Below are 23,444 nucleotides of genomic sequence, written 5' to 3' on the forward strand. Positions count from 1 at the left end.
GAAGTTTGAATTATAAATAAAAAGTTGCATTTATTTTCTCATGTTATTTTTAGGAAATAGGTGTTGTTGGCAGTGTGCCAAACACACTCGTTGTTAGCCTTAGTTCTACAAATGAGCATCTCAAACGCACATACGAGATTGACTAAACTGTGCTGAAGGATGGGGAGACACATATAAAGCAGAGACTGTTAGAGAATATTTATAATTAGAAATTCCACTGTCATACAGCCCACGACCAATGTGATATTGGAAAAAAGAAAGGGTACTGCTGGTTGAGAAATGCAATATTAGCAGTCAAATGGCACTGCAGTGCAATAGGATAACTGCAATGGTAGCTGTAATGTACTGGGTGTTATTATGTACAACAAACAGCAATAATGAAAGGAAAAGAATATATGTTTATATCTCTTCCCTGCAATAGAAGAAATGCAATATTAGAAGTAAAATGGCAAGCTACTGTGTAATATACACAGTTTAAAAGTTGGTTGTGTTGAATGCAGAATGGTTTTGATAGCGATCTGTAACTGAAAGCGAGCATCAGCATTCACGCGTCTGAAAGTTTTCTGCAAACGAGCAAAATAAAAAAATGTTCTCGTCATAAAGGGGCATTGTAGTTCGGCCCTAGCTTGTACATAAAATGTAAAGAGTTTTGGCTATAGTTCTAAATAATTTAATGAAACCTTCGGTAATTGGACAAAAAACATAGGCTGATAAACTGTGTACCACAATTTTGTACCTGTAAATCGGTCTACGCCTCAAACGGTCTACTTTATTACAGAAACCTTCGGATAAATAAATTTGAATGATTATTCTTATAACTAAATCTTATAATTATTTTATAAAATCGAATAATTATTCTTATAATTAAATATTTTTGCAAAATATTAAAAATGAATAGATATTAGAAACCTGCGGCAATTGGACAATGCCATAGACTGGTGAAATGTGCACATTTTTCTCGTGAATTACGCACAACTTAATGGTTCTGCTCTTGGTCACACTGCTTTATTGGCGTTTCGTTCGCCGGTCTTAATTTTGATTAAAAAAGGCTTGTCAGGATCTAATAGCGATTTTAGGCCAAATTAATCTGTCTAGTTATGTATTATCCGATCAGATAGGTAAGGTTTAGGATATTGTCTACAAATTTCAAAGACTTGGTAACATATTTAAATAGGTTTATATGTGTTTTGTATCGTTATTATACTTAAACGACTCCATTGAAAAATGGTTAAATTTGTTGAGGAGATTTCGGTCAAGGGTTTGCGATGGCCGTTGATGAATAATTTTCATGAGTTTTGTGCACATATGCATTTATCATAAAGCTCCTAAAACTTTGCTTCGCTCGTGTTTATTCGTGAGAAAATCAATCTTGGTCTATCAGCTTTTGTAACCGTTGAAGGAGACAAGATGCTGTGAGGTGACTGAATGTTGCAAAATAGTTACTGACCAGGTAACTTTATTCTGCAGATGAATTATTTTTTCCTAAAATAAATCTTTACTATAATAAGAGCCGAGTTCATCCGTCTGTCTGAAGCCAGAGGTTAGAGCATCAAAGAAAAAAATTGGCTCCTGTGAGAATGGAACTCGTGTACTCCCATTTACAGTCTGGCGCTCTAACCACTACGCCCCTCAGCCAGCTTGGTACTTTACAAACTAATTATACATTTGCTGATTACTCTTTACAATCTCTCACGGTGTGCCGAGCTGCCAGTGTACTTGTTTTAACAACTTATCATGCTTTTGGGCAAGCAGAATCACAGGCTATTAACAATAAAGCAGAAGCACAGGCTATTAACAATAAAGCAGAAGCACAGGCTATTAACAATAAAGCAGAAGCACAGGCTATTAACAATAAAGCAGAAGCACGGGCTATTAATAATAAAGCGGAAGCACAGGCTATTAACGATAAAGCAGAAGCACGGGCTATTAACGATAAAGCGGAAGCATAGGCTATTAACAAAAACAAACTCGAGCTGTAGTTGCATAACTGATGAGGAAAGTTTGTAACTCAATAAAGTAGCCTCTTTTCCATTAAGTTAGTTTTACTTTGTTATTCTTTATGCATCTTTAACCTAGGTAGAACCTTTCTTAAGATAGCCTAATATCCATCACAAAACCACATCCTACTATTGATGTACCTGCGGGTGTTATGCTATCGACCAGTCATTTTGTGTTGTCGCTTACAAAATTCTATTCTGAGTTCTTCAATGCTGCAACAAACCATGATCTGCAATGTAATTCCGGCATAAAGATGATTTGCTCATATATTTGCACAGACATCGACATTGTTTGCCAGAACTACTGCAAGGTTTGAACAGATTCTGCTCGTGTTTCTCTAATCCTTCACATTTTTGGAAGTCTACAAACTCATTAACACTCTCAAGCCTGGGGTCCTAGATGATTCAGGAAAGTTTATACCCTACCTCAGGGGTCGCTCTTTCATCCCCTCGCTGCGGCTCCCTCTGACTTTGAAAGTTTTTTCCTTTTTTCACCATATGCCAAGCAATGCATAAAAATATAGAAGTTTTATCAGTAGATTTTGAAATATAATTTTAAAAATTGAAATTTTGGTGACAAATCAAACAGTGTTGCTAAAAGCAGGACTGAATTAAACAGGAAGTTGCAATTTTTCTTGAAAGTAACCTTGAAAACTACGTAATATTACATATGTCTTAAAACACAATTCATACTTAACTGTTTAGCAGTTTTTATTTATGATTTACGATTTCATTTATTTTTCTAATTATTCTTTATTTATTTGTTAGAAATATTTTATTTTTACACGTAGTACAATATTTCATATGATTGCGCGCTCATATTGTCTTAACATAGACTGTAAACGACTACATAGGTTATTAAACGATCTATAGAGTGATAAATACAGTAATGAACAGTGTGATTAATAGAGTGATAAATAGAGCGATAAATAGAGTGATAAGTAAAGTGATAAATAGAGTGATAATTAGTGTGATAAATAGAGTGATAAATAGAGTGATAACTAGTGTGATAAGTAGAGTGATAAATAGTGTGATAAATAGAAAGATAAGTAGAGTGATAAATAGAGTGATGAGTAGAGTGATCAATAGAGTGATAAGTAGAGTGATAAATAGAGTGACAAATAGAGTGATAAGTAGAGTGATAAATAGTGTGATAAATAGAGTGATAAATAGAGTGATAAATAGTGTGATAAGTAGAGTGATAAATAGAGTGATAAATAGTGTGATAAATAGAGTGATAAATAGAGTGATAAGTAGAGTGATAAATAGAGTGATAAGTAGAGTGATAAATAGAGTGACAAATAGAGTGATAAGTAGAGTGATTAATAGTGTGATAAATAGAGTGATAAATAGAGTGACAAATAGAGTGATAAGTAGAGTGATAAATAGTGTGATAAATAGAGTGATAAGTAGAGTGATAAATAGAGTGACAAATAGAGTGATATGTAGAGTGATAAATAGTGTGATAAATAGAGTGATAAATAGTGTGATAAGTAGAGTGATAAATAGAGTGATAAATAGAGTGATAAGTAGAGTGATAAATAGTGTGATAAATAGAGTGATAAATAGAGTGATAAATAGTGTGATAAGTAGAGTGATAAATAGAGTGATAAATAGTGTGATAAATAGAGTGATAAATAGAGTGATAAGTAGAGTGATAAATAGAGTGACAAATAGAGTGATAAGTAGAGTGATAAATAGTGTGATAAATAGAGTGATAAGTAGAGTGACAAATAGAGTGATAAGTAGAGTGATAAATAGTGTGATAAATAGAGTGATAAGTAGAGTGATAAATAGAGTGACAAATAGAGTGATAAGTAGAGTGATAAATAGTGTGATAAATAGAGTGATAAATAGTGTGATAAGTAGAGTGATAAATAGAGTGATAAATAGTGTGATAAATAGAGTGATAAATAGAGTGATACATTTTCAGTATTGCTTTGGTTTGCTGTTCTTGAGAGCAGCCATTTGCAAAAATTTATATTTCGTAATTTAAGAAAGCTTCAGTAGACTTGTTAGATGTATGCTATATGACTTGTTAGACCATAGGTAAGTATGCTATCTTACCTATGGTCTAACAAGCACCACCATAGGTAAGTATGCTATCTTACCTAAGGTGCTGCTTGTTTCTGTGACATCTCACACCAAGTGATGTCACACACGAAACAATAGAATGTCGATTTCTTTGTTTTGTATTGTAACAAAACTTTTACAATTTCATAAGTCAGCTTTTTCTTTAGTTGTTCATAGTTCTATTTTTAAAACAATATGATTTTTATGGGCTTTCATTGCGACAAACATACCACTCTATATTTTGGAAGCAAAACCTAAGAATACTTGAAAATTAATTATTTTCATTTTTTTCAATATAAATAACGTTTCAATGCAATTATTTTTCAATTTAACCAAAACATGTAAAAATTGTAAAATCAACTGCAACGTTGCTATTGCAAAATATTTCAAATAATGATGTGATAAACAAGAAATAATACAGATTTCAGTCAAAACAGAGTAAACTATTTCATTTATCTGTCTTTCAACCAAACTTACCATTTTACCCAAGTTTCAACTAAAATCTTAAAACACATTACTGTCAAAACAGCAGTTAAAATTTAACAGCAAGTAAAGGAAGCAATAAGTGTTGATAAGAAATAATATAATGAAATTAAAAATTCAGTTCCTGTCATAATTGCAAATGGCAGCAGTTGACGTCAAAGCTGAGCTAGATAAGCGGAAGCAAGGTAAAGGTTATAAGTGTCCTGTCGCTCCTTGTATGCCATTCCTACCCCATGGAAAGGTTATAAGTGTCCTGTCGCTCCTTGTATGTCATTCCTACCTCATGGAAAGGTTATAAGTGTCCTGTCGCTCCTTGTATGCCATTCCTACCTCATGGAAAGGTTATAAGTATCCTGTCGCTCCTTGTATGTCATTCCTACCTCATGGAAAGGTTATAAGTATCCTGTCTCTCCTTGTATGTCATTCCTACCTCATGGAAAGGTTATAAGTGTCCTGTCTCTCCTTGTATGTCATTCCTACCTCATGGAAAGGTTATAAGTGTCCTGTCTCTCCTTGTATGTCATTCCTACCTCATGGAAAGGTTATAAATGCCCTGTCTCTCCTTGTATGTCATTCCTACCTCATGGAAAGGTTATAAGTGTCCTGTCTCTCCTTGTATGTCATTCCTACCTCATGGAAAGGTTATAAGTGTCCTGTCTCTCCTTGTATGTCATTCCTACCTCATGGAAAGGTTATAAGTGTCCTGTCTCTCCTTGTATGTCATTCCTACCTCATGGAAAGGTTATAAGTGTCCTGTCTCTTCTTGTATTTCATTCCTACCTCATGGAAAGGTTATAAGCATCCTGTCTCTCCTTGTATGCCATTCCTACCTCATGGAAAGGTTGTAAGTGTCCTGTATCTCTTTGTATGCCATTCCTACCTCATGGAAAAGTTTTAAGTGCCCTGTCTCTCCTTGTATGCCATTCCTACCTCATGGAAAGGTTTTAAGTGTCCTGTATCTCCTTGTATGCCATTCTTACCTCATGGAAAAGTTATAAGTGTCCTGTCTCTCCTTGTATGCCATTCCTACCTCATGGAAAGGTTATAAGTGTCCTGTATCTCTTTGTATGCCATTCTTACCTCATGGAAAAGTTTTAAGTGCCCTGTCTCTCCTTGTGCGTCATTCCTACCCCATAGAAAGGTTATAAGTGTCCTGTATCTCCTTGTATGTCATTCCTACCTCATGGAAAGGTTATAAGTGTCCTGTATCTCCTTGTATGCCATTCCTACCCCATAGAAAGGTTATAAGTGTCCTGTCTCTCCTTGTATGCCATTCCTACCTCATGGAAAGGTTATAAGCATCCTGTCTCTCCTTGTATGCCATTCCTACCTCATGGAAAGGTTATAAATGCCCTGTCTCACTTTGTACAGTATGTCATTCCTACCTCATGGAAAGATTTTGAGTGTCTTCTATGTCCTTGTGCGTCATTCCTACCCCATAGAAAGGTTATAAGTGTCCTGTCTCTCCCTGTAGGTCATTCTTATCTCATGGACCAGCAGCATCTCAGAAACAATGAAAAAATCAAAGCGGTCACTACCTTAAAAATGAGCTGACACAAAATTTTATTGGATTTCATCAGAAAGTATCGGTATTTTTCAATCATTTGTGATTGTTTTTAATGTTTGAGGTGATCGGACCGCTAGGATGTTTTACATGTAAAATTAAACTCGACAAAACTTGATCGTGGTTAAATAATAACTTATTAATATTTATATTATTAATTAATAGTTAACAAAAAGTATTAATAATTAATTAATTTGTTAACTGATTATAATATTTGCCATTCATGACAGTGTTATATACATGTATAAATAAAAAAAATTTAATATCCAAAAACCGTAACTGGCAGATTAGCTGTGACAAAAACTGTCCAATGAGATTACATTTATGAGCTCATATGGTTTTACAGAAAGAGCCATAGTTTACAACAGATTCCAGTGTCTTGCAGCAGAATGTCTATTTTCATATAGGTGTCTTTTAACCAAATTCTTTTTCCATGTTCCTTAAGTAGGACATGAATCTTCTCTCTATGTTACACCGTTTTTCCTCACCAGGTGCATAACTATGGCATTTACCAAAATAAAACATCTCAGTGTTCATTTTATGCGCTTTTTGTATTGGCAATCTTTGTGAATAATGCAAATATATGCCACAGACAGGGTGAATAAGGCTGCACACCGGCATCTTACCGCTATCCCCTGGCATATCAAGTGACTTTCAAAGAATCACTCCATGATGAGCAGTAATTCACAGGCTTAGATGGAACACGCAGAATACTAATGAGCAGCCATCCAGCAGTTAGAAGTGGCTTTGTGACATGTGAGGTGAGGTTGTGACAGGTAAGGTTAAGCTGTGACATGTGAGGTGAGGTTGTGACAGGTAAGGTTAAGCTGTGACATGTGAGGTGAGGTTGTGACATGTGAGGTTAAGCTGTGACATGTGAGGTGAGGTTGTGACAGGTAAGGTTAAGCTGTGACATGTGAGGTGAGGTTGTGACAGGTAAGGTTAAGCTGTGACAAGCCAGGCGAAGTTCATGTTACAAAGATGTATCAACAGTTTTACTTTGTGGTGACAAAACCTGATATGCTTATTATTTGTATGGTATATATGATATATATGATGCATATATATGATGTATATGTATGATATATATGATGTATATATACGATATATATGATGTATATATATGATGTATATGTATGATATATATGATGTATATATACGATATATATGATGTATATATATGATGTATATGTATGATATATATGATGTATATATGATGTATATATATGATGTATATATATGATGTATATGTATAATATATATGATGTATATGTATGATATATATGATGTATATGTATGATAAATATGATGTATATGTATGATCTGTTTTATGTTATATGATACCCGATACATGTTTATAGCTAAAAATACTTCTCCCACGACCAAACGAGCGGAGCGAAGGTTGAGAGTTTTTGTGATAAATGCATGTGCACACAACTTACGAAAATTATTCATCAACAATGTCGGAAACCCTTGTATCGAAATCTCATCAACAAATTTAAAAAAATTTTTGTAGAGTCATTAAGGTATAATAACGATACAAAACACATACAAACATATTTAAATATGTTACCAAGTCTTTGAAAGGTTACCGCAATATCTTAAAACTAACCCATCTGATCAGATTATACATAAATAGACAGATTAATTCGGCCAAAAATCTTTATTAAAACTGGCCAAGCCTTACTTTTATCAAAATCAAGACCGGCAAACGAAATGGCGAGCGACATAGAATAGAACCATTAAGTCGTGCACATTTCATGAAAAAATAACATGCACATTTCACCAGTCTATAGCATTGTCGAAATGCCGAAGGTTTCTGTAATTAATGTAGAAGTACAAAAATCGTTTCTTTTTTTGCCGATTTCAAAGTAACTGACATTTTGGAAACTTGATTTCTTGTGTATTTTAACTGATGTCCAAAGCAGTGAAAGTAAAGGAAATGACGATGATATTTATTTCTAACGATTCTTATGGGATTATTACAATATTTAATTATAAGTTTGGATGACTATTGAAGTCTTATAGTCACACTAACAACATCGATGATGGGCAGTATGTTACTGTTATTACTTTTCTTAAATAGTTTTGTTAAATAGATTTTCTAAAAATCTATATAAATATCACAACTTCTTGATATTGGTTGCTATGACGTTTTAAAATGTAAACAAAATTGTGCATTGGTTTTCTATTATTACTGTATTACTATATTAATAATATTGGTTATTCTAATAATATCAGTGCATTTTACTTCTAATATTGCATTTCTCCTATTGCAGGGGAAGAGATATCAACATATAATCTTTTCCTTTCATTATTGCTGCTTGTCATGACCAAACACTTTTTTAAATAGATTTTCTAAAAATCTATATAAATATCACAACTTCTTGATATTGTTAGCTATGACGTTTGGAATTGTAAACAAAATTGTGCATTGGTTTTCTATTATTACTGTATTATTATATTAATAATATTGGTTATTCTAATAATATCAGTGCATTTTACTTCTAATATTGGTCAATATTGCATTTCTCCTATTGCAAGGGGAGAGATAAACATATAATCTTTTCCTTTCATTATTGCTGTTTGTTGTATATAATAACACCCGCACCCAGTACATTGCAGCTACCATTGCAGTTATCCTATTGCACTGCATTGCCATTTGACTCCTAATATTGCATTTCTCAACCATCAGTACCATTTCTTTTTTCCAATATCACTTTGGTCATAGGCTGTATAACAGGGGAATTTCTAGTTTATTATATCTATTTATTTTTAATTCCATCCGATTCATATGTTTGCCACTTTCAAACCTAAACAGGTATCTTCATGCAGATTGCCCAATCCTTGACAGTATTAACAACCTACCGTCAACTGTGAAAGCACTTAGAATAGTACAATTCCTTTTCTAATTAAGTATTATATTGAAGCTCAAAAGCTCAAAGTTTGCAGAACTCTATGAAATTAAATATAGTATTTTTTTCACACTCTTTCAAAGAACTGACATTTTAGAAGTAACTGAAGAAGGATAATGATCGCAGTACAGTGAGTATGATAGAGTCCGTATATTTGTTATGAGTACAAAAGTACATAGTTTTAGTGGGAAACTCTTGTTGCTGAAGGGAAGCTTAGTCTATTTCTAATATTTCGTTCCCAAAAGTTTCATCCAAGGTGTCTATAGAAAAGTGTGTCTATAGAAAAGTGTGTCTATAGAAAAGTGTGTCTATAGAAAAGTTTGTCTATAGAAAAGTGTGTCTATAGAAAAGTGTGTCCATAGAAAAGTGTGTCTATAGCAAAGTGTGTCCATAGAAAAGTGTGTCTATAGCAAAGTGTGTCTATAGAAAGGTGGGTCTATAGAAAAGTGTGTCTAGAAAAGTGTGTCTATAAAAAAGTGTATCTATAGAAAAGTGTGTCTATAGAAACAAATGTTCTGTCAGCAGCTATTTCCCATTTTTCAGTCAGTAGAAGTGCCCTAAGGCAATTGACTCGAAACTTAGAAATTAGGCTCCAAACGTATTACGAACAGAGCAACAAAATTTTTGGAGTCAAATGTGAAAAAGAAGTCCTGAATAACAAACTACACACCCAGTTGACTGGGCAAAGGATTAGGTGGGAAGACGATTCCTCGAATTATTGCTGGTCCAAGCTTCAAAGTGTTAAAAGTTTGGTATATAGATAAAATAACTTTTGTCAAAAAAGTGTCAAGTTAAAACAAATAAAAGTTAACTATTCATAGAAAGATTTGCTATCGCATGATTGGTCAGAACTATCAAGTCCTCAAGTTATAAACTACACGTATAGGGCCAGTTTTAGTTATAAACTACACCTATAGGGCGAGCTCTAGTTATAAACTACACGTATAGGGCCAGCTCTAGTTATAAACTACACCTATAGGGCGAGCTCTAGTTATAAACTACACGTATAGGGCCAGTTCTAGTTATGAACTACACCTATAGGGCCAGTTCTAGTTATAAACTACACCTATAGGGCCAGTTTTAGTTATAAACTACACCTATAGGGCCAGCTCTAGTTATAAACTACATGTATAGGGCCAGCTATAGTTATAAACTACATGTATAGGGCCAGCTCTAGTTATAAATTACACCTATAGGGCCAGCTTTAGTTATAAATTGTTTACTTAAAGTTGCAAAAGCATACAAGCCCAGACTGAACAACAAATTGATTTCACTAGCATCTCTTAAAGTGCTAGAAAAAGTCTGCTTCCTCTCTCTGATGAAATGGCCTGATGCGAATACTGTATGTTGTGTCAATGTTAGTCTCCAAACTGACCGGATAACTTCATGCAGGCTCACACTATCATGTGAGCAAATAACTCCATGCAGGCTTACACCATCATGTGAGCTCTTTGTTTTTATTTAGAAAGTATTTTTTTCTATATATAGGCTGAGTTGTTTGCTCGTTTCTCAATACTTGCATATGTAGTATATATTACTTTATTGTATTATATATTAATTTATTGGCAATAATTTCATTTCAAACAAATATGTTTCCAAATTTTGAAATACAAGAATCATACAACAAAAAAGGGCAACAAAAATAGCCATTAAAATCAAATAAATAGTTTGACATATATTTGCTTGCACAAATATTTTTACTTTTCCTCACAAAGCAACTTAAACAATGATTTATCATTATTGATTGATTATTGATCACATAAATCTCTATACATTATAATTCATTTATTTGCTGTTTCAGTGACCATCGCTCTAAGAGTTGGTTATTGAACAGGCAATGTTCTTTAATCCCTTCTTGCGGTTGGTTGGTTAATGTTGATCGCTATGCGTAAAGCCGTTACGATACTACTAAGATTAAAATATGAAAAAAGTTATTTTTTACTATGCAAATTTTGTGAAATTCTCACATCAGGTTTTATTTAATACTGTGGAAAAGATATTTGATAGTACATAGATATGTACTAGGTATATAGTACATATCTATGTACTATATACCTAGTACATAGATATGTACTAGGTATATAGTACATAGACATGTACTATATACCTAGTACATATCTATGTACTAGGTATATAGTACATATAGTACATATCTATGTACTATATACCTAGTACATAGATATGTACTAGGTATATAGTACATAGACATGTACTATATACCTAGTACATATCTATGTACTAGGTATATAGTACATATTTATGTACTATATACTTAGTACATAGATATGTACTAGGTATATAGTACATATCTATGTACTATACACCTAGTACATAGATATGTACTAGGTATATAGTACATATCTATGTACTATATACCTAGTACATAGATATGTACTAGGTATATAGTACATATCTATGTACTATATACTTAGTACATAGATATGTACTAGGTATATAGTACATATCTATGTACTATATACCTAGTACATAGATATGTACTAGGTATATAATACATGTCTATGTACTATATACCTAGTACATAGATACAGCCATACTATATAGCCATATAGGCATCTACATGTATGTACTATATGTACATATCGTATTTATGTACATATAGTACATAGATGTATATACAAACCCTAGCCATCAAATATCTTTTCCACGGTATTAAATAAAACCTGATGTGAGAACTTCACAAAATTTGCATAGTAATAAATAACTTTTTTCATATTTTAATCTTTGTTAAAACTTATATTCAAATTATCTCTCAGCTCTACCCTTCATATGATGGTGTATTCCAACACTACTGATACATGGTCACTTTTACATTACTTCATTTAAGAAAGCAAATACAACATGATATTAAACAAATAAGCCGCTTTCATATTTCTATTCAAACTGAAGATTTTAGATCTTTCATGTTTTTTATAATATTTAACAAGTTTAACGCTAACAACTAGAATTTCCACTGTCATACAGCCCACGACCAAAGTGATAACGGAAAAAGAAAGGGTACTGCCAGTTGAGAAATGCAATATTAGCAGTCAAATGGCACCGCAGTGCAATAGGATACCTGCAATAGGAGAGCTGAAATAGGAGAGCTGCAATGGTAGCTGTAATGAACTGGGTGTTATTATGTACAACACACAGCAATATTGAAAGGAAAATCTTATGTTTATATCTCTCCCTTGCAATAGGAGAAATGCAATATTAAAAGTAAAATGGCAAGCTGCTGTATAATATACACAGGCTGGGGTGCTGTATATCATTGGTCATATCAACTAATATCAAGAAGTTGTGATATTTATCTACAGTTCTGTATTTATATCTAAAAAATTATGTTGAATTTAAAAATCTAAACAGATTTTAGCTGGTTGTCATAGGAATAAATGTAAATCTATAAGAAAATGTAAGCCTATTTCTTAATTTTGCAGATATTAAAAACAGCTTGGCAGTACCGCGATATTGGGCAGTCACAGTATCATCAACAAAATCTTTAGAAAAACAATAACAGTAACATATTGCACACCGTCAGTCACTATATACTTTGATCTTGTAAATTCGAATGAACATTCTTATAATTAAATCTTATAATAATCCTATAAATCCGAATAATTATTCTTATAATTAAATACTGTAGTAATCTTATAAGAATCGTCAGAAAAATATCACCATTATTTCCTTTACTTTCATTGCTTTGGACATCAGTTGGAATACCAAAGTACTAATTATAAGTGTCCAAAATGTCAGTTATCTTTAAAATCGGCAAAAAAGAAACGATTACTTTTCAGTACTTCTATGTTAATTACAGAAACCTTCAGCAATTGGACAATGCCATAGACTGGTAAAATGTGCACGTTTTTCTCGTGAAATACGCACAACTTAATGGTTCTACTCTTTGTCGCACGGCCTTATCGGCGTTTCGTTGACCGGTCTTAATTTTGATTAAAAAAAGCGTGTCAAGTTTTTATCGCGATTTTAGGCCAAATTAATCTGTCTATTTATGTATAAGCCGATCAGATGGGTTAGTTTTAGGATATTGCGTCAACTTTTCAAAGACTTAGTAACATATTTAAATATGTTTATATTATTTTGTATCATTATTATACTTAAACGACTCTACACAAAAATGGTTAAATTTTTTGATGGGGTTATTGCGCAAAGGTTTGGTAACGGCCGTTGACGGAAAATTTTTTGGGAGTTGTTTGCGCATATGCATTTATTATAAAGCCTCCAAACATTCGCTTCGCTCGTCTTTGGTCATGGGAAAACAGTTAAGCAATATTAACCTTTGCTGACTTATGAACTCTTGGCGTGGCAGCAATATTTCTTGTACCAACAATCTATAGAATGCGTTAAACCTAGGCTTCTTCATAATATTTTTTCGAATAGTTGAGTGTCATAACAATGTGATCATACCCTAGTTTGTAGCAGGAGTAAATCTTGTGATGAGTACACCCTATCTTTCGCAGTTTTACCAAAGCCTTGAACAGCCAAAAATGGCATAGTAATTATGCATCAGCCAGAGCAATAGATCTCTCAGTTAAGAGAGCAGATAGTTTGTTAACCCATTGTAACAATGAAACCAGTAGTTTAAATCTGTTTTGGACCCGCCTTCAGGCTCAGGCGAAACTGGTGCACATTTCTACACAAACAAGTTACTCCTGATTAACACGCACTTGTCCCTGTAATGACCCGCTCTTTACTTCAAATATTCAAAAAGTGTAGACTGACATCGAAATGCAAACGTTAAACTGAAGTCCCGAACTCAATATAGCTAATATAGCTAATATAGCTTATATAGCTAATATAGCTTATATAGCCAATGTTAGCATTTAAAGATGAACTTGCACAAAATTCTAGCAAATTTTATTGGAAAATATCGGGTGTTTTTTATCATTTGAAATTGTTTTGATGTTTGAGCTGATCTGAATGATGTTTTAAGGTTAAAATCGACAAAATTTGATTGCAGATGAAACACTCAAAAGAAAAGTATGTGAGAAATGACATCACTAGTTGCTATAGTTGCTATTATAGTTGATATCGACTATCACTTTCAAGTGCAGCACGTTTCTATTCTGTCGATCTGTTTGCAACTAATGACATCATAGCTGCGCTTTCGCTTGACCTGAGAGTTTTAACAGCAAGATTATTGATTTTAACATTGAAACATCCTGGCAGTCTGATCACCTCAAGCATTAAAAACAATCGCAAATGATAGAAAAATCTTTGCACTTTCCTATAAAATCAAGTAATTCTTTGTGCAAGCTCATCTTTAAGAGCTACATTCCAAATATTTCAATAAACTGTTTTGGCGCAGATTTCGATCAGATTTCGATCAGATTTCGATCAGATTTCGATCAGATTTCGATCAGATTTCGATCAGCTGCCAAAATATGCCAGTCTATATGGCTCTGACATCTAACAAAGTATTTATCTCAACCATAGAATGTGTCTAATTTTAGAAGAGCAAATTTGATGGGAATAGCGAGTCGGAGCTTAGCACAAGTCTAAAGGCAGCGATATGCGATGCACGGCTAGTGCCAAAACTTTACTTCAAGCAACAGCTGCCCGTTGTGTAAAATAGAATGAGAACATGGGAAGTACGGCATAAAGAATATAAATAAATAAATTTACATTTGAAAAGCATTAATTATGCATTTTATGCTAAACATAAATGAGCAATGGTGCAACAATGCCACATGGCATTGTAATCAACACTCTGTTTACTAATATTATTAACTATTACTGCTGCTCCCACGCTGTCTATATATATATCTTTACTATTACTATTACTGCTGCTCTCACGCTGTCTATATACATCTTCAATATTACTGCTGCTCTCACGCTGTCTATATATATTTTTACTATTACTGCTGCTCTCACACTGTCTATATATATCTTTACTATTACTGCTGCTCTCACACTGTCTATATATATCTTAATTATTACTGCTGCTCTCACCCTGTGTATATATATCTTAATTATTACTGCTGCTCTCACGCTGTCTATATATATCTTTACTATTACTGCTGCTCTCACCCTGTGTATATATATCTTTACTATTACTGCTGCTCTCACCCTGTGTATATATATCTTTACTATTACTATTACTGCTGCTCTCACGCTGTCTATATATATATCTTTACTATTACTGCTGCTCTCACGCTGTCTATATATATATATATATATATATATATATATATATATATATATATATATATATATATATCTTTACTATTACTATTATAGTCAGGTATAATGGCAGTGGCTCAAAACCTGGACAGTTTCTGGGTCGTTTTGTAGAGGTGGAGCTTAATCCGGAAATACAAATGTTTTGTCGGCACTAAGCGACGAGGTTTTAAGCAAGTGCCAATGTTTAGTATGTTAGAAATTGAGTCTGTAATCTTTTTATTTTTTGTAACAAAATAAAGCATAAACATCTTTTTATGCAAATCTTTAATTAAAAATATGAGATCTTTCATCAAACTAGCGTAACGTAGTCACATAGCTGTTTATCGTAGTTTTGTCGTGTTAAGACGAAATAGTAACATGCTCACGAAATGGAAAAAATCTTCTCAAAAATACATAATTAATTATTCTGTATTCGTTTATACAGTGAATATGAAAGATATGTTACATACGTTGTAATATGATTGCACTTTTATGTATGTAACGTAGTATTACATAAGTTATTGAATATTTGTGATTATGTTCTAACCAACTAAAATGCACATTGAAACAATTGTCTACTTTGCTACCATTCTGAGAGCTAAAGAAGATTCTATTTCATTTTAGTCTAACTATTTATGTTAGCGTATCATGACACAAAGATTGTAAAAAGGCAACAGAAAAAATTAGTCTATTTTATCTTTACTGCAAACACCGACTTCTCCAACAACTAACTTTATTTAGATTTTGAACTTGACCGGCTCTGTAGGTATTCATTTGCCAGCTTGCTTATATATTTATTATTTAAGTACAGCAATGTGTGACCAAAAAATTTTTCTTGACTTGTTGGGCAAAAAATATTTTCTTGTTGTTGGCATGATGATGTATTTTCTTGCTTCAATATAAATAATGCATGTGGCAATTGTTGTGCATCCTTGTTAGCAGCTCTCCCGTTACCTCCACAAGCACAATGTAGCCAATTCTGAAAAATCAGAGGGCAGCACACAAAACCTTTAGCATGATGTATATCTATTGGCATTGCTGACGTTATACAGCATACATTGTTTGAAAAGTCGATGCGCAATGACAAAATGTCTGGTGATGGACCACTGGAACAATCATAGGAAGTAGGTTGTTTCAGTTATCGGACGAATCTATCATAATAAATTGTTAAGTTTAATAATTTTACTTTATTTGATATAAAATGAAAATGTTGCACATAACTTAATTACTACCACATCAGCACCAAAGCCATAAAAGGCCTTTAACAAGCACAAATGAGAACAAAATAACACAGTAGAAAAGGGCCACATATACTACATGTTGATATGTGAAAATAAGTGAATATAAGTCTGGGTTATTTAAAAAAAAATCAGTGTTGAAAATCCTGAATGTTGTATGTATGCAGGTATGTTTTAATTTGATCAATATATTTACTCGAAATTGAGCACAGTACAAGCTGAAACAGTTCAAGTTTTTGCATATAAAAGTATTCCTATCTAGAACAAGTTTGTTCTCTATGGCTGCAGATGAACTGGCAATGAGGGGAGGGCACGCCAGATGCCATCTGGCGTGCACTCCCTTCATTGCCAGTTCACCAACAGCTATAGGGAACAAACTTGTTCTATGCCTATTTAGATATTGCATGTATTATAAAGCCTCAGGACTCAGAAAGCATTTTTGCTCTGTCATTTCTTACTCCCTGCAAACTCCTCTTGGAGATCCTTGATCTAGAATAAAGACAATCATAGCATGTGTATTTACATCCCCTTGAACTTGTAAAGTACTGTGAATGCAGTATTCAAGTGGCATTGTTTTGAGATGATTTTTGACTTTGACAGGAATATTATTTGTTAATTTAATGAAGCAGATTGGAAAGTTACATTGGACATTGTGATTAGCTGGAAGTTAATTTGGCGATCTCAAAGAACCGGGCAAATCTGCTTTTGCTAATTCCTGACTTTATTACTGTTTTTACAATAGTTTTATTTCACAATTATTTTCTGGCTTCATATATCTTCTCCAATCCTACACTGCTCCACCGACTTAGCCCATAGAGTTGACTTGTAGAAGACAACAGCGAAATTAGTCCAAGTACTCAGTCTATGAATCGGATGGTGTTGTGGCACCTTGTTATCAACTTCTCAAAGAGTTGATAACAACTCCAGAGATGCTCCCAAATCCTGATTAGAGATTTGCAAATCACATCAAATCACCAATCATGAGATTGGCATCAAAGCACCATGAAAATGGATTACCCAGCTTGTAAATTAAATCAAATTAAAACCATCAATTACATAATGGATGATGGTTTTAATTTCATTTTATTTCAAAGCTGAGTCGTCACCCTCCTAAGTGATTTGATTTGGATCAAAACGCATGCCAGCGATTTGATAAGCTTTACAAATCTGGAATCGGAGATTTGGGAGCATCGCTGCACAACTCTCTCCAATTCAGACACTGAGCACTTACACTAAAGTGACACGAAAGCATCATGCAACAGGGTTCTAATTTTAAAACTGAGTTACTGAATATTACCACTCACCGGGCTGTTAGATATGAAAGTAACATCAGGTGTCTCAGTTACATCTATAATGCTGTCGTTTGTGGCGTTTTGTAGATGCTCCCCACATCTATGGAAGCTCGCATAGCCTCTGCTCTTACTCCTACCCGTCCTGAGCAAGCACTGCGTTTCCTCCTTATCTTGAGCTATAAATCAAAATGCTCGAGGCATTGAACGTTTGGCTGGGTGTGAACAGGCAACTTAACAAATATCGCAGTTGGCAGCAAATAATTTGTTTCTAAAACCTAATCCTGCCTACACAAGGGGTTCTTCTGCATTATCCTACTATATATTCATGTTTTTCTAGCTACTAATCTAGGGTTATAAAGGGCTTGAAGATCCGCCTACCAATGAAATTCCACATTTAACCATAATTAATATTGCACAATTTGCCTAAAATTTTATTGCTGGTTATGTGAGTATCTTCGTGTTACTATCAGATGTATTGTCTTGAGGATGCGGTCTCTTTGTTCGATTCTGTGACTAAAAATATAAATAATACGTAAATTACGTATAGCGACACCATGTGACAACATATATGGATTTATGCACATGTATAGCATATTTATATGGCGCCTTACAGTGCCTCGCGTTGCATGTTTGCAACTCGAGTTGTACAACTCAAGTTGCCGTGTTGTACAACTCGGCCTGGGTTTTTGATGAACTCGAGTTGTGTTATGCAAAACTAACACTGGTTCGTAAAGAAAGCAAAGTGAGTAATTGGGGTGTCTCATTTACAGAACATTTACAGAACTTTAATAATAATAATTTAAATATATATTCACATTTAAATTATATATATTGGTGGTATTTGCGCATATTTGTTTCTATAAATATAATGAGACAAAAACAATTGTAGAATGTAAAAAGCAAACTAAAAAACAATCTATGTGGGAGCTGGGCCACTTCTTTCTCAGATGAAAAAAAGAGTTATCTTTCTAGAACCTGACAAGAAACTGAATGAAAACCAGAAATGAACAAACATAGGAATTATGTCAACGACGTTTAATGATGCACACAAAAAATTCCATATAAAAATATACCGTAGCTAGAGAAAATGAAATGATGAGATTTTTAGTATGGCGCCTTACAGTGCCATACCAGCCAACTCTCACGCATTGGGCGTCAGACTCACGCAATCACCCCAAAGAAAAAATGAAAATGAGTGAGAAATGCATGAGATTTTTGCCCCAAGCCGAGTTCTCAAGCCGAGTTGTTGTTGAAAGAACTCGGCTTGGGTTTTGATGAACTCGAGTTGTGCAACTCGAGTTGTGCAACTCGAGTTGTGAACGCGCAACGCGAGGCACTGTAAGGCGCCATAATATTTATATTTGTGGGCACAATCTAACCAAATTCAAATTGACAAAAGAGTCCAAACAAAGGCTTTGTTGCCAGGGCTCTAAAATAAGCATTCATTTCATCTTGCTTTTAATGATTGCTTTTGCAAATTTTAGGTGTGAAATATTAAATGTAAAATAAAATATTACGTCCAAGTTTAAGCAAAGGTGTGAACTGCGATGTAATGCTATCTGGCGCATGTGTGAGGCCTCGGGATGAGAAATCCTCAAGAAAAATGAGACAGATTGCCGTAAACTTTACTGGCTATTGGGTTAAGTCCTTGTTTCTTTGCAATTCTACCGAATTTCTATGAGAGTGTAGATGAATTAAAATAAGAGAAAGTGTTTTTGAACTTTGATGTACTGTGAGACCGAAAGCAAAGTATCGAATACAGCTTAGACATATCCAACCCTCACAGTAGTGTAGACTTAAATTTACTGCATTCTCTGATTTCAGGCTTACAAGAACATAAATGTGCACGCGTGCTTTTGTTACAAGATAGCTGTTTCAGAAATAAGACAAATTAAAATCCATAAAAGTAATAAATATTATTTATCATCTTTATGTAAAATCCATACTATACTATCTGTGCATTTGCAAAGACATGAAAGGATAGCCCTGTCTAAATATATTGGACATACAATGACCGAGTTTTGCTGTCCAAAAATATCCCTTATAATAGCCTGAGTAAAATATTCTTGGTGTACCGGTAACTTACCCTCCGCTGTTCTTTGTACTTTTCCTTCTGGGTTTGATGTCTTTCAGGGCCGTACATGCAGCCATACTCTTTTTCTTCGCCATACATACATAAATAGCCTTGACTGTCATGAATGACCTTCTTTCCTCTCCAAATATTTTCACCTTGCTAAATTAGAGCAGATAAATTTTAAAATTAAGAAACATGGTACAGAATTTTTAGATTCATTGGCTGAAGACGTTGTAGGTTTTTAGCCTTACTTGATTGCTAACACTCAATTGAGAACTAACTGCTGCATGTATATGATGCTTGATACATTTATTGCTTGCTTGATTGTAGTTATTAATATACAATGATTTTTAATGTCATTTCAGTTGCATGCCAGTGCTTGTACATTGAAGCCCATGTATATCTTCGAATGAAGGCTGCACTATAAGCTTGATTGTAATCCACTGCATGTCTGTATATACATGAATATCCACTTCGTTAAATTAAGCTTAAGAGTTGAGTGCCCATAGAGAGTAATCCTTTATTGCTGAGAGGTAGATGGTGTGTATCCAGTGTGAGTTGCTAGTGAACTGATGAAAGTTGTGTCAACTCTGCTTCAAGTAGGACCTGTGACGTCATAGATCACATAGTACAAAAACAAACCAAAAAGGGCCTCATAAAACTGCAGCATAAAAACATATAAGCTACTATTGACATGTACTTCTACTGCACAACAACCAAGCATAGGCCTACACTTTACAATCAAGGTTACACTTCGCAATCAAGGTTACACTAAAATATCCGAGGTATAAAATGTTCATTTTCAACACAAGATCACAAATTAGGCAGTGGAGAAAAAGTGCTTTAAGGATATGAGATTACCTTCAAAAAGTCTTTCATGCTTGTTGAATATGCTGTCCTCATGGTATGTGTAAAACTTGTTGCCATATTCGATTTCATGGGCTTTGATGGCTTGCTCAGCCTCTTCTAACGATGAGGCAAGAACAAGTGGCATAATGCTTAAATGCACTGCAAAAAATATATTTGTTAGGCCCTTAGGCTCCTCGTAGAAGTTGACTTTTGTCAGCAATCATGTCATTCAGCTATCGAGCCTTCGATAACCTACCGACATGATTGCCGACTACAGGCACGGGAGGCCTGTAGGTAGGCCTATATAGAAGATGAAATGACGGATACAAAAAGTCAGTTATGGATACATGATGACCCACTGAGGTCTTCTTTTAAGGTTGAAGCAATATGAATATGCAGTGCATTTCAATTAATTTTTTAAGACAAATTGCAAACAGTAACCGACTCTGACTACTGAGGACTACTGATCACAGGCAGGCTCTCTAGTCCGAAAGTATAACTGCCCTGCATTGCAGGAGACTACAAAAATTTGATTTACTTTGCCTCTTCTCCTACACTTCTTGTGAGCCAAACAGATGAGATACAGCCTAGGCCTGGCAGTGCTACTGACAACGCACCATTGTAGTAACAAGTTCAAATAAAATTTGAGATACACAAATAAATGGTTGTTCCTTAGGTAGCTCCATACTGTCGTTGTTTCAAAAGGTACTACAGTTGAGACTTAGTAGTAATACAAAGTTAGTTGTTAAAAAAGTGTGTGCTTGTAGCAAATACAGTAAAGATAAAAAACTGATGTCTTCTGTTTTCTTCATTTTTACAATCAATGCCCAACGAGATGCTAATATTAATATTTACAGTGAAATTAAATAGAATCATTTTAGGCTCTCAGAATGGTAACAAAGTGGACAATCGTTTTAATGTGCCTTTTATTTGTTCAGAACATAATCGTAACTTTTCAATATTTCATGTAATACCTTACATGAAGTACAATGCCTAAAGTTACAATGCCTTACAAAAGTGTATTCATATTAAAAAAATATAAAACTATTTTTCAAGTATAACCGAATACAGAATAATTAATGGTGTATTTTTGAGAAAATTTTTTCCGCTTCGTGAGCATATTACCATTTATTCTTAACAGGAAAAAACTACAATAAACAGCTATGTAAGTACTTTATGTTATTTTGCTAAAAGAACTCATATTTGTAATTAAAATTTGCTTGAAAAAGATGCTTACATGATATTTTGTTAAACAAAAAGATAACTACTCGATTTCTCAACAACTAAACATTTGCAGTGGCTTAAAACGACTAACTGTGGCTCAGTACGGCTAACTTTAAAGCTTTTGTATTTCCGGATTAAGCTTCACCCCTACAAAACGACCCAGAAACTGACCAGGTTTTGAGCCACTGCCATTATACCTGACCAGCCTACGTAGGCGAGAGGAAATTAGCACCCCAAATGAGAACGCACGCGGGAGTTAGGAATAACGGGTTGTTGGGTTTACCCACTGAGTACGCTCATTATGGCGTTCTAAACTACGCAACTAAACTCGTACACTAAACTTGCATCTTCCCCATCTTGGAGAAAAGATTCTTTCAGCAAGCTTGAATCAGACACCTATCATACCATGAGCACTGACCACACATATCATTGTAAAAAACCAGCAGCCAGTCACCAAGAAGTGGGAGTATCAGAATGGGACAGCATTTGTAAAGTAAGGCATGACATTGATATGTGCAAAATTAGTATACCTGACTAGCACATAGAAACAAAGAACTACAAATTATACATAGTAGGCTATAGCTAACGCAGTTGCCCTTCCGAAACAAAAGCTACGACTCATGACTGGCATATCCTATGAACTAAGTATTACCATCTAATTATACATACTTCAACGGAACCAATGCTGATGTAAGAGTGAATAATTTAACCTTGAAAGACACACAGCATTGGATCCCTTATGGCTCAAATAAAGGTAAAGACAGCCTACCAGTTTCTAGGCACTGCCTCTGAGTGGTTGATTTTGGAATAAGAAATCTGCAGCTCCCAATCTCGTGAGCTCCAGGGACTTGAAGTTGGACAACACTCAGAGGTAGACGTACCGACGAGTCCTGCAACAAGTCGCAAGCCTAAGTAGTTTGGTGAGTTCATGTGCTCTCTAGTTGTCTATGATTTATAACCTGTAAATACTTATCATAACTAATTAACAGGATAATTAGATAGAGCAACATGAACTGAAAACAAGGCTCAAGCGACTGTCCTGTGTGGTCTGTCTGTCAGTCTGTCTGTCGGTCTGTCTTTGATCTTCAGTTAAGTCAGGGGAAGAGTAGAGCAGAGATATAATCATTTGATTTTTAATTTTGTATATAACCACATTGTATCAAAATCAATCTCAAACTACTTACTCTACTTGCACTTTGTGTTAACTAACTGAACACTGAACTAGATTTTGCTTGCTCATACCAAAGACAAGCCAAGGAAAACCTTTTCTCATACAATTGCTTCACAGAATAAATATCATATGCCTGCCAAGCATATTATATTATGAATCCGTCTTTTAAGTCAAGCCTACTCTGTCCAAATTACATGTGGCGCTTCGTAAATGAGCTCGTCTTTTAGAACGTACTTCGCTTTAATATGACACCTGGTTTGTCAAAATCCCCCAAAATTCATGCATTTCATTTGCCCCATTACATTATTTTCGGGGAGGTTGGTGGGCATTTGCCGCCAGCTACTCACTACATTGGTCAAACTAGTAATGACGAAGCAACTATATAGT

At 34.3% G+C, this 23,444-nt stretch overlaps 1 protein-coding gene across 1 annotated transcript; it reads right to left on the bottom strand.

Annotated features, from left to right (window-relative positions):
* Positions 1-3,079: 3,079 nt before the first annotated feature.
* On the bottom strand, positions 3,080-20,807 carry LOC137406949 (taste receptor type 2 member 42-like). The gene is given in 2 exon segments (XM_068093551.1): positions 3,080-3,945; positions 20,675-20,807. Coding segments are annotated over 2 exon segments (999 nt in total).
* Between the last annotated feature and the right edge of the window lie 2,637 nt (positions 20,808-23,444).

Source organism: Watersipora subatra, chromosome 10, assembly GCF_963576615.1.
Source record: "Watersipora subatra chromosome 10, tzWatSuba1.1, whole genome shotgun sequence".
Classification (NCBI taxonomy): Eukaryota; Metazoa; Bryozoa; class Gymnolaemata; order Cheilostomatida; family Watersiporidae; genus Watersipora; species Watersipora subatra.